This window comes from Pezoporus flaviventris, unplaced genomic scaffold, assembly GCF_033815535.1.
Source record: "Pezoporus flaviventris isolate CSIRO_AGI_PZ_B2104156 unplaced genomic scaffold, CSIRO_AGI_Pfla_v1 ptg000036l, whole genome shotgun sequence".
NCBI lineage: Eukaryota > Metazoa > Chordata > Aves > Psittaciformes > Psittacidae > Pezoporus > Pezoporus flaviventris.
This window is the reverse complement of record NW_026892584.1, coordinates 10079694-10092928: the sequence shown is the minus strand read 5'-3', so window position 1 is coordinate 10092928 and position 13235 is coordinate 10079694. Positions and strand designations below refer to the sequence as shown.

The window sequence follows — 13235 nt, the reverse complement described above, 5'->3', positions numbered from 1 at the left end:
ATTAGCTTGATTTTCACAAATATTAGACAATGGCAGAAAAAGAGTTCATGATTACTTAAAAAAAACCAAAAACAAATTACTTACGTTATTTACAACTGAGTTCTAGGCATCTGGTAAGGCATCCATTTTTGAAACGCCTTTCTGAAGGCCAGGAGTCAAATACGGTTCAAGGGAATGGAATTTTGACTATTTATTTTAATGAATGAGGATTTCTCTCTATAAATTTAATAACCTAACTTCTCTTTTTGTAAGACATCACAAAAAACATGAAATAGCACATTTTCATCAAGTGAGAAATAGTCTTTTGCAAAGAAACCTGAAGTTCCTTTATTTGATAAAACTCTACTCCAGGAAAAGACTACTACTGCATATGAGAATAGAGAAACCAGTTCACAGGTAAGTGTTCAAAGCAATCATTCTAGCCCTGATATAGTATAAGCACACAACAAAAGTATCCAGTAACAAACTTACCCATAACCATTATCCACAATCTTTTTCACAAAATCCACAATTTCTGGCACATATTCACTAACCCGCGTTAAAACATCTGGAGGTAAAACCTACAGATAAAAAGTAGAATCTTTCTATGTATAAACGTAATTATTTATACATATAAAATATGCACTAAAATATATACACTATACATCGGTTAAAAATTGGCTCCAAAGTAAGGGACAGACAAGAATCCTATTTCAAGCTTTCTGCTCTGAAACAATGTGCTGTGACATTTTTTCCTTAGCCTTTAAGGCAATGTTAACAACAACCTACTGCAGGAGATGTCAGTTCTTCCATTTATTGCAATTCTGACAGAACAGACAGGTAGTCCCTCTGACTTGCAGGTAAATAAATAAACCTTCACTGATCTGAACCATTGCATATGACATGGCATTTCATCTGTAACTTGTCCTTGACTGTTATCGTCACACAATTTCTTAGTGGCTGAAGACTGGTAAACAACCAGTCTAAATGCTTAGGCTGACAGCGGTCCCTTGTGCAGCTAACAGACTCAGACTTCTCAAACTTCCAGATCAGTTGGTGATCATAAGCCCATAAGCCCATGTTACACCGAAGGGAAGGGATGGAGTGCACATGTCAAACCTGATCACCAGTTAACTGGCTCTGGTAACATGCACATTTGATTCAAGACTGTGGGGATGGAAACAGAACAGGTGCTAGTTTAACAGCTACCTATTCACATTAAAGGAAATAGTTGAATAAGGCTGAAATATGAGGTCTTTGAAAGCTATTAAGGAGCTAAATTGTATTCTGGGTATTATGAGGCACGGCACACTTTCATAAGAGTTTGCTTACTTACATTGAGTGCTTCCATATCCTTATGAAATTCCCCCTCCCAGAATTTGGGAAGCTTTGAGAATATGGAATTGTCAGTCACCTGACTGCCAAATTTTGTGTCCAACCAGTCAGACAGCAAATCTTTCGCTTCTTCCAACAGTCTCTATAAAACAATAATGGTAAGTACAAGTGATCAAACACTTGCCCTGTTTAAACTCCGCAGACAGATCTTACTTCAAACAGAAAAGCTTGTTTGAAGAAAAAGACACTTGGCTATGAATACAGAGTAATCCAGGCTTCTACCAGATTTTTATCATATTGCCCTTCATAAACATGGATGAAGCAATCAGAGGAAGGAAGATAAACTGGTAAGTGATATCTGTTTTGATATCAATCACTTAAACAGGCATGTGAAACTTACACTGTAAACACTGGATGGGACCTGCAGTTGTATCAGATCACCTGCTCTCCCCCTCACCCCCTCACTAAGGGATAATCTAACAGAAGCCTTACAGTGCATATTGCTAAAAAGTGTTTGAAAGACTAATCTGAACATTTTACACTAATATTTTTTTTTTTTTTTAGGATATAGCCCAGAAGGCATGACTGCTTAGATTTTAGTTGGTTTGACAATTCTGCTAGGTCAGAATACACTTCATAAAGCCACTTGATATTAGAATAGCTGAAAAAAAGATAATTTAGAGAGACTCTTCTCCAGAAGGGAGCACATACCCTATACTTCCTACAGCAGCTACCACAAATAATCCAAAAGCAAGAAAAGATGAAAGTGTAAATTAATTACTAAAAGACAGTAATTATATTGACTGACTTGGTTACTGGGACAGTACTGAAGCCCAATAAAGTCAATAGGATTATTGTCCCTAAATGTAAATATTTTTGGGATGTATTTTTTTCTCTGATCACAGATAGAAACACTTGTGTAGAAAACTGCCACCAGTAACTGAGATGTCCTAAATGCATATTCAGTAATCTATACTGCAATTAGCTCATCAGGACAAAAGAAGTCAAAAAGAAACCAAATACACGTAAGAGAAAAATCCCCATTGGAAAGCTAAAATTAACTAATTGTCACAGTGGGAGGGGGGAAAGTAATTAGTAAAAACAGCATCCAAAAACTATATAGCTGAACTTAAGGATCAAACTTCTTTTATGGAATACAAAATATTACAAAGTCTTCATCCCCACATTACCTCTTTTTATGAATAAAAATGTCCGTAATGTTGCAAGGAATAAGATAAGATTATTTTTAACTCCCCTAACAATTATAAGTCAAATACAATTTTAAAACTGCGATTTAAAAGGAGCTCAAACTGACCTCATGACAGCTGTTGATCTTTTCTTCAGGGAGTTTAGCTTGCACAGCTTCTTGCAGAGGACCAAAAGCAGACTTCACTGCATTTTGAATTCTTTCCAACATTTGCTTTTTATCTGGGTCTGTTATCTCATTTAATTTAACTGAAAAAAGCTACAATTTAAAAAAAAAATAATTTTTAGAAAGCAAGTTTCAGTTCAGTACCGTTATGTTCCACACACAATGTATTATCCTAAACACACAGTACCTTGCTTGTGATGAATAATAATTATGCCAGCTAAAAAGCTTTGATATAAAACTACTGAAACATACTCCTCATCAGAAATAAAAGTGAAGTCATAAGAATTTACTACACACCCAAATTCAGTTTTTCAAAAAGACTTTGTAAACAACTACATCATCATTATTGTTGTTTAGTAATTTTCATTTTCTATGCAGTTGATCACTTTAATTACACAGTTGATTATCACAAATGTGTAAAGGAGAAGCTTTAATGTGAAACATAGAGAGATTAAATGCTGTGCTTAGAGAGAATGTCAGGCAATGATAGCTGGGCAAAATTTCCAAGCCTCCCATTCTCAGGCCTGTATTCAATTCACTAGACTGATCATCTCCTTGTGATCTGTTGTTCTAAAAATGACCAGGCCATCACCTTCCTCCACCTTCAGTCCAGCATACAGAATTTATTAAATCCCTAAAGCTTTGGAGACTTTTTGGTCTTTCCAAGGCCACCAATCTTACAAGCTTTAAAAAATTATGGACATACTACCATTTCAAAACTACTTTAAAGGATTATTTTTGACGTTTGAATTCTAATACACAAACATCTAATACCCCAAAAACAACATACACGCACTTGCAAACAAGTTCTATGGACCTGAGTCAGACATGCCTTTTACACCAATAGTTCTTGGCAATTTTAGACCAATGGAAAAATCAAAGCGATGTGCAGTTCCACTAACATTTCTAATTTGAATGGTACCAGTTCAATAGAATAATTTTCAATAGAATAATTGACACAAGCAGAAAGTTTGAGGAGGTAGCAAAGTTAGAGGTGTTTTTTAGATGCTTTGCTACATTATTGAGAACCTAAGATACCAGCAGACACTAAATACCATGCCAACCTCTGAGGCAGTTTTAACATCTTCAAGTAGCTGATGTGGTGCGGATTTGTTCTCTCTATACTGTTCAAAAAGGTAATTTTGTCTTGCTCTCTTGATGATCTACAAAGCAGAAACATGGAAGTATTTTTTGTGAATCAAATACCTCTTACATACCAAAGGCATTTCAGAATCCCTACTAATTTGGCAAGCTATAAGAATTTCACGCAGTAATACAAATTAAACACACCATACATAGTTAACCAGCTACCTCGAGAGAGTTAATAGGCATCTGACAACAGGCAAATAAATTATCTTTGTAAAATGCTTAGTCTTCATTACTTATGACAACATACATTTATATACAAGAATACAGGCTTTGCTACAGAAGGAATGCTACAGAACAGAAAAATAAAACCAAGCAAACAAAAAACCCTCACCAAAAAATCAATGGCTTTGCATGCAAAATATTGCATGTCTAAGTTAATAAGTGTAAGATTTACCTTGGCTTATCGAATGGCAATTACATATGACTCTCTGACTTTCATGCTGAAAGTACAATATTTTAGATTGCAGTTTAAAAAGACCTTACCTTATCATCAATATCTGTAATATTCATACAATAGAAAACATCATATTTAAAATAATCCCTCAAGATTCTTCTCAGGATATCAAATGAGATGTATGACCTAAAAATATAAAAGATATAGGGTGTTTTTAGTGATCACCTCAAGTCTATTTCTATACTATGCACAAACTACTTTAATCTCAGAGTCAATAATTTTACAGAAGTTTTAATTTTCCCTTATCTGCTTGTAAATTTTTAATAGTGACATAATATTATAACATGCTTTTAATCTCAAATTTGAAGCATTGAGTCTAATAAGGCTATTGTCTAGTAATACGCTCATCCAAATAAAGTGCCTTTTCCTATTAATCTTTTTCTTCCAATAGGCACTGTTATTTCCTACATCAAAATAAGGAACTGCAGTACCTGGCATGTCCCATGTGAGAAGCATCATAAACTGTTGGACCACAGCAGTACCACAGGACCTTTTTTCCATTCTGAGGCTGAAATATTTCCTTAATTGAAAGGGAAAATACAGTGATGAGAAAAAAACGAAGATCACAGGCCAATAACACTGCTTTTGGAGATGAGAATATGAAAACATGGATTATAAATACAAAAAAAAGAATAGTTATTCCACTCCCAGTTTTGTGTAAGAAAAGATCACTACTAGTTTTATCATGTAAAAGAGAGAACAGGGTGTGGCTGCTTCAGTTATCTGTACTCTTATCCGTCAAGATATCAGTTTACAAAGATATGGACTAGTCAGGGCATTATTCAAGCTGTGTTTGTAAAAGAGAAGATCAAGCTTCATTTTGAATTGAAAAAGGTTAAAGAGTATAATCATTTCACACATACTTGGATATTACATCCCATGTAACATTAGTATTGCTAATATTTCCACTCTTTCCCAAAGGGCCTTCAAACGACCACAAGAAGTTTACAGTTTCTATTACACAGACAACATCTAAAGAAAGAAACTGATTTTATTCCATTCACATTGCCTATACTTGTGTGCATTACAGTTGAACCCCTGGCTATTTTGCATGATCATAACTTGCAATTTGAAAGTACATATAATGCAACACACATACACTTGTAGTGTACATTTATTGTGTAGAATAAATATATAACATATATAAATACTATATAAAATTACATATTAAAATACATCATATACAATATTTGTATTGTGTAGTACAATAATATCCAATTTATAATATCTAATATAGAAAGATATACAAATCTATATAAAAATATTATATTTAAACACTTGCCCAACAAACACACGCGACTGACCCAGCATCTCTGGCACGTGCTTGTTAAGATTCTACAAAACACAACCCAAAAGCCTGTGTACTGATAGGGTAAACATTTAAGAAATTAATATTTGATGACTTCTCTGTTTGTGTTTCTATGGAAATCTCCACTTTTCTTTCGTTTAGTCACCTTATTGCGAGTTAGGCTGTTGTAGAGGCAGAGCCTAGAATGTTTTGTTCCTTCAGGGGGAGACCAGGGTGGCTGCACACGCTTGCCTTTACCTAGGGGAAAGAACAGTTTAAAGAAAACTGAAAAGACACTTTCCACAAACAGTTTTATAATATAACATTTTCTCTTTATCAAACTGTTAAGTTATATCACATGGAAAAAAACCCACATAGAATTAGACAAAGCAGCTTCAATCCTAGTAATACAACTAGTTGTTTAGAGCTTCCTACAAAGCCACTACATTATTTCGCTCTAGTTTATTTTCTACTTTCTGACTAGCCATTGCTATTAACTTTTGACTCAAGTATCAGGAAAAAGGTATAAAAGTAAGAGCATGCAATTCAGTTAAAGCATTAACAAGAACTTTGAAATATAATGCATTACTAATTCAGTGTTACGACAGTCCTGGGCCTTCTGCAAAGCCACTGATATTACTGTGACTGCATGTGACTTTTTCTCACACAGAAGTTGCAAAAAATCACCAGAGATCAGAGTTAGTCTCTAGAGCCAATACTGACAGAGTATGTGTACTCAGGGCGAGAGGGAGGGGAGACAGAAAGGCTTAGAAAGAACCTCAGCTTTTTTATCATACATTGTTGCTACACACACAACCCATTTTTCAAAACATTTACCACAAGTATGCTTCAATTCAGCAAAAGGCTAAATTTTGCCATTAAAGAGAGTAAATAAAATAGAGGGTAATATTAGTGGCAACATTCTTGCTTTCTTTTAAAATTTTAAGAAGCAACATAGATGTTAAAGGATTTTTCAACCAAAGCATGAGGATGTCATCTGTCAGAATTGCCGATGCTCTGCACAGGGCTGCTTACAGCTGTAATGATGTTAAACTAATCATCACATTAACTAGGAATGAAAGCAAACCAGGAAATTCAAAAATACAGCAAGGTTGCCAGCTTAATACACACGGTACTGTCTTTAGGAATTCTTGTGGTATGCCATTTTAGTTGCAATTAAAATATACAAAATATCTGTTTTGACAACAAAATGCCTTTCTTGTTCTGCATCTAGGGTGCTCTTCATTAACTGTTTCCCTTGATATCTTTGTATGAATTTTTGGCTGAAAACCTCTAAGTAAGGCAAACTTTCATAATTTCTTCATCTTCCTTTCTTGAATAACTGCCTAAATAAGGGGGGGAAAAAATTAACTTCAGAACTCTGTCTCACAAATGGACTCCGTTTAATCTCTATGTTACAAATCCACAGAAATGTGTTTATTCTAAATATTTAATTGTATGAGGTACTCCTTAACATAATACCTCAAGTTCAGAAGTAGTCTATACATAACACAGATCATATACCAAGGTATATGTTTACTTTTTGATTTACAAAGATTACACTATCATGCTTAATTGCAGCTAACGCTTCCCTCAGGGAAAGAAGCCTATGTGGGTTAGTCTAATAAAAGATAAATCTGTAAAGCTTTCTTTACTTAAAACCACACTAAACATAAGAAAAAAACCAGATACTGCACAGTAAAGTTCTCAGCTTGTGAGTTAAGCGCACATTATATCCACTACATAGACACCAAGGGCAAAGTAAAAGGCACACTGTTTAGTCTGTTCAAATATGTCTCTGCCAGCTACAGTCTTTCCCCTGGTTGAACTGAAGTTCATTTGCTCTAAACCATCCCATGAGCTCTCTGATACACCTGAAAAAAAACACTGACAAAATATCCAAGGTCTAAGACGTGGCAGATTCACGTCATTTTCATAGTGACCACTGCAGAACACCATTTCAGGACTTCTGATGCATATACACAGATCTAAAAGATAACAAGACATAAGTCTTCAGAAAGAGAGACTTAACATTAAAGATTCTATGGACAGGAAAACAGAAACCTTTTCTCTAATTGCTCCACCCTGATCCATGAAAGTCTGCAAAACAGTTTGGTTAGCAGCATTAAATCTGCTATTAGAGCCAGCAGTATAGCTGAGATCCCTGAACTGCTAAAAGGAAATCAGTAACCAGAACAAGCACATGCAGGTACACACACATATACAGAATCTACTCGCAGCAGTCTGATTTTAACTGCTGGTCTGACAGGAATTGAGGACACATCCTCATGAGAGGATGGCACTGGAGTAGTATTAGTCAACAATCATCAGCAAAAATGACAGACATTATGCATCTGTTAGTAGGTATTGCAAGCACTATACAACAGCTCTGTGGTGCTGGTGTTATTATTATCATTTCATGACTACCCAGGCAAGGATCTTGCTATAGAGCAATTAAATTAGGCTAGTTCATTGGAAAACAACTCAGAAGAGTGATGCAGCTCCCAAAAATGCCAGCACCCATGCTTACACAATGACCCAGATTAACCACTTAGTATTTCCTCAAATCATTAGCAATACCTGAATTGCCAGGGTTAAAAAAGAACCCCAAACATTCTTTTTGAAATTCAGTGTTAGTAACAACCCTAAGAGGCAGTTTTCAGTTTACTTTGTAATGAACTTGTATATTATATAACAATTATTTAGTTACAATTTCAGGGAAAAAAAAGCAAAACAAAACAAAACAAAACAAAAGTGGACTGAGCAAACCCTGATATTTTAGGGAACAAGCTAAAACACACACATTCTTTTACAATCCAGTGGCTGGCTTTTTAAATAAAATACATATAATCAAATTCTGTACACTAAGGAATTTTAAAGCCAAAGAAATATTGAAACAGAGATTTAGCATTCAAATAGGCCAGGATATATCCATTACACAGTAACTGCATGCAAGAACTGTATGCACAGTAACTGTACATACAGCACAGTAACTGTATGTATTCATGACCTTGAACACAAGTCGATACGGTAAATTTTATAGTGTGCAAGAGAGTATGAAAGGGAACTTCTAGAAATTCTCAGCAATAAAAACAATACAATGTCAGCTAGTCTATAACCTGCCCATCAGTTTCATATTACTCACTTGTTTGAAGTTTACAAGGCTCATTTTTTTCACTGCTGCCATCATAGATTGCTTTTATGTGTCTGTACCACCGGACAACATGGATATACTGGTCCACAGGTGGCCTCGAAAACTTTCTGAATACCTCCACATCTGCATGTGAAAATGTGAACCCCTGGATATAACTACGAGTGCTCAGGTACTCGTTCAAAGCCTTCACCCTGGCTTCCTCTTCACTAATGCTCAGAATAAAATTGTAGCTGGAAGCTGTAAAGAGAGGCACAGGACATTTGGTCAGCATTAAAAGAAGGAGATCCCATGACCAAAATATATCCTTATACTATACATCTCCCCTCTAAATTAGTTCTGGCAACTGACAAAAAATTTGAGAAAGTATATTTAACATAAGCTACTGAATAACTGTATATTTCCTATTAATATTTCCTATTAATAGGATTATGTTCATGCTGCGGTAAGTTTTGGGAGATATCTTCACAAAGAGTATGAAGGACAAAAGCACAGGTCCTTTTCATGAAGAAATGTTATCTACATGAAATTGGAGAAAATTCTTGACACACAGCAAACCTAATCAGTCACCCCTTACCACACTGCTAAAACACTCATACTGTAATTACTTAATTATGATTAATTCTAAACAATGTGGATAGGCTGTGAATATGTCTACTGAAGTTGAACATATCCTCAAATCTTTACAGGACCAGTGTCTGCATGCAAGCTCCCAGAATGATGCTCAGTTACTCCTACTTGCTCTACAACTCAAAACTTATGCTGTTGCTGTATGTTTACATACCTCTCCTATGACCTATTTTAAGAGTTCTACACAAATGAACAGAAAGGATATTAGATTGTGCTCCTCCCTTGCAATTTTTTAATTCCATGATTGATTTGGTATAGAGGCAATACAGGTTCAACTGGATTCTATGTTTACAAATGTAGGAACACAGAGCAGAAGAAGGGTTCTGTGAGTTAGTGGGGATGCACTCAGTAACTGCAAGCCCTCTCAAAGTCAGTGGGTATGAAGTAGCAGGTATGGAGGCTACGGCATTTGGGCTAGCACAGACACTAAGTAAAACTAGCATTCATTTTTCCTACAGTGATTCAACATCTGCAACTCCATTTGTGTTCACAGTACTGTATAAACATTAAGCCAATACCCTGCTTAGGTAGTGAGCCAAGAAGGTAATTTAAGATGTAGTCAAGGTCATAGCACAGTGAAGCAAGTGGCAGTATCACACCGCCTGTCACTGCTCCCTAACCCCAACAGAAGCCACTGCCACAGGCACTACTCCTTACACTATAGTACAAACATTTTCTGCACGAGTAGTTCCCAAAGCACTGCAAGCATCCATGGACCAGCACTCTTGGAAAGGGAAGGATGAAAGTAGATAAGGAAGTGACAGCTAGGAGAGGATGTGAGGAACAGCAGAACTGAAGGTTTTCCAAAGATCATCAGTTAAGACTTTATGAGCAGCTCACTTCCTGTAAGGAAATACATTACTAAAATATTCTACAGGAACTCAGGAAGACAGGGAAACAGCAGCTAGATACCAAGTATGTCTGTGTTTGACCCTTTTGAATGTAAATGAGATATAGTGGCACACCAGCAGAACTAATAAAAAAGGCGAGTGGTTATAAAAATAATAATTAAAAAAACCCCTACCCAAAACCATAAGGGCACAAAAGATATTTAGAATTCATACACAAAAGCAAAGTCAGATTCATGCAAAGTGTCAGCCCTTCTCAGTGGCTATGTATGCAATTGTTCAGTATAAATAAGGAATAACAGTAAATAATGGTTCATAACTAGACCTTATGTGCTTGCCTTTACCTGGCTGAATGGGATTAAGCTTTAGCTCACATAGTTAGTTTTACTATAAACTTTTCAGGCTCCTAAATATTTACTGATGTTCATCATCACAGAAGTTCACATGTTTATACACATGAAATAGTTTGAAATAGTCATGTTCATTAATTACAGAAACCTAAAACATGTCTTCCTTGAATGTCAATTTCGTATCCATGAATCATGAGAGAAGGCAAAGAAAAAAAAGTACTATAAGAATGATCCATGTAGAAATTAAACTATATCTCAAAGAAAAGATCTTTAAAGATCTATGGCAAGGAAAGCAGCACTCAATTTGCAAAGTATTATTAGGGTTATTATGACTATTATTCACACACCAGGCTGCTAATGGGAAGCAGATCACTGTATCTGAAACAATGTAAGTGCTTTCCAACCACATCTGTAAACCAATCTAAAAGGGAAGCTGCATAAACTAACACACAAATACAACAAAGATGATAGAACTCATACAAGCTACTTTTGGTAAGGAGAGATGGCAAATACTGCCTGTGAGTGTCAGTCCCAGCTCAGCCCTGATAAGCAGAGCAACCAAAATTACTTTGAGAAATCTTGGCACACACATTAATACTTAAAATTATAAAGTTTGATGTTATGTCTCACTGCAAGAGCAACAGCAGACTTGAAAGTGTAATACATCAAAGAAACCAGTTAGCCCAGGAGACCTAACAGGAGGATGTCTTTACGTTGAGACTGATTGCTGAGTCAAATTCAGCCCAAACTCACATCCATGACTGCACACCATAGGAAGCGCAGTACAGCATGAACACACCTGAGCAGCTGTCAACAAAGTTTCTTAGGGCACAGCAACATCTGAGCCATAGCACTCCCCAGCTCCCGGGAGGCTCACTGCACCAATACGAGTTTCCCACATTGGTTTCACAGGCTGTGCTGAGCTCCAAACTTGTTTTCTAGACTGACAGCTACTTTTGAAACCATGACAGCTAGCTTAAAGCTAGCACAGATGTGGTCTACTCTCTGCTGCCGTCAGATGCTGAGATAAAAGCAAATCTGCTGTGTTTGAGAGTGCTGAGTGATCAGTGTAATTCTGCGATAACTCTGAGCATATTATTTCAGTAATACAGAACAAAATAATTCTCATTCCTGGCATTCTTGTGAGTAGCTCCAAACTGGGCTGAACTAACAAAATGAAAGCTCTTCCGAAGCGCAGGGTGCTCTCCTGGGAAGAAAGAATGAATATGGTAAGATGATCTTTTGGAAGGCAGTATATCAGAGGACCACTTCTTTTCAAGCAAAAGAAATTGGTAAAAATTATACATAAAAGTCAGTTCTGATTTCATTTACATCACTACTAAAACCAAGAACAGTGAATCTACAGAAACTTTTTTTTTTTTTTAAATCCTGCGATTCATATTCTGTAGCACCAGTTCCCTCCTCTCTGTGTCTCTCAATGCCTTAATTCATCACACACTTCCATGGAAATATTTCCTGGTACCTCTTAAGTGCTTCAGCCCCTCTGCCCATCACTTCAGTACCCCCATCCTCATGTACAACCCATCTTTGCTCAGTCTTCCAACTTTATGCAAAAGGCAGTCCACCATCAAATGTAATTCATACCAATCAATGGATTCAAAAAGTTTTGAGGTAGAAGGACCAATGGATGTATATAGGCCTGACCTGGGTTACCCCTGCTGGTTTAGGAAATCAGACTAAGAAACAGGCCTTCCCTCTGACTACAACTATTTTCCCCTCCCAAACCAGAAAAATTAGACTTGCTACTAGTCAATTGCATTAGGAATTGTCTTCCTGAAACAAAATGCAGGAGTATTACAGAGCTGTTGCATAACACTGTTATTTCATGTGAATGGAATGATCCATAGATGTCAAATTATATGACTGTTAAGAAAACAAGCACTGAGTATGAGTATTGAGAGGTAGCAAAATAATCTTAAAAAAATCACAAGAATTAATAATGTAAGACACACCACACTCCCCCACATTAAAAAGTTGTTTTGAAAGTATTCCACCAGAGACATTAATTAATACAATTCTAATACAATAATTGTCACTACTCAATCTCTTTGGGCAATGTAATTGTCACATATTCTTCTGTGTAACCTATACAATATCAAATTTGATGGAAATTTTTCACTTTTATTAACCTGGAAATGAAAACTCTGTTCCTTGAAAGTGTTGACAGCAAAGTACATACAGAAAAGCCATAAAGTAGGCAGTAAGCTAGCTGAAACAAAAACAGGGAGTTACTTTGCTTCAGGGAAAAATTAGATTTCCTGAGCTTCCGCTTCCCTGAACCTGCTAACCTTGTCAGTCATAATCAGCTGACAACTGAAATGTTCTGGGACTTCTGCAGAGGCATTCTCTGAGAAGTGATCTTATGACATTTCAGAATATTTTAAAATGTCATTTCTCTTCCAACTTGGCTTTCTCAGATTTGAAAAAACTCTTAAAAGGTAAGCATAATATGTCTCACTATTAATATGGCTCCAAACTGGCCATTTACCATTCTGGCTTGTCACTCCAGTAGCTTTGTAAGGAAGTTCAACTATCTGCTCAGTCGAGACATATTATTATCCTTTTCCACAAAAATTTCAGAATAATTGAACCAACACAGCTATCCCATCTGTCCAACACACAGCATACACACACACAGACAGAGACACCCAGGACTTT

General features: G+C 36.2%; 1 protein-coding gene across 5 annotated transcripts in view; it reads right to left on the bottom strand.

Moving 5' to 3' along the window:
- CARS1 (cysteinyl-tRNA synthetase 1) overlaps nt 1–13235 on the bottom strand; it is a 38348-nt gene that overhangs the window by 23567 nt on the left and 1546 nt on the right. Inside the window, exons 2-9 of one of the 5 annotated variants that reach the window (XM_061463078.1) lie at nt 8723–8968; nt 5744–5835; nt 4721–4809; nt 4319–4415; nt 3742–3849; nt 2630–2779; nt 1316–1456; nt 472–560 (exon numbers count right to left, since the gene is read on the bottom strand). In XM_061463078.1, coding sequence (XP_061319062.1) covers nt 472–560; nt 1316–1456; nt 2630–2779; nt 3742–3849; nt 4319–4415; nt 4721–4809; nt 5744–5835; nt 8723–8968 — 1012 coding nt within the window. Of the gene's footprint in view, nt 1–471; nt 561–1315; nt 1457–2629; nt 2780–3741; nt 3850–4318; nt 4416–4720; nt 4810–5743; nt 5836–8722; nt 9018–13235 lie in introns of those variants that run through there. The other 4 variants (XM_061463079.1, XM_061463077.1, XM_061463081.1 and 1 more) reach the window with 4 other exon arrangements.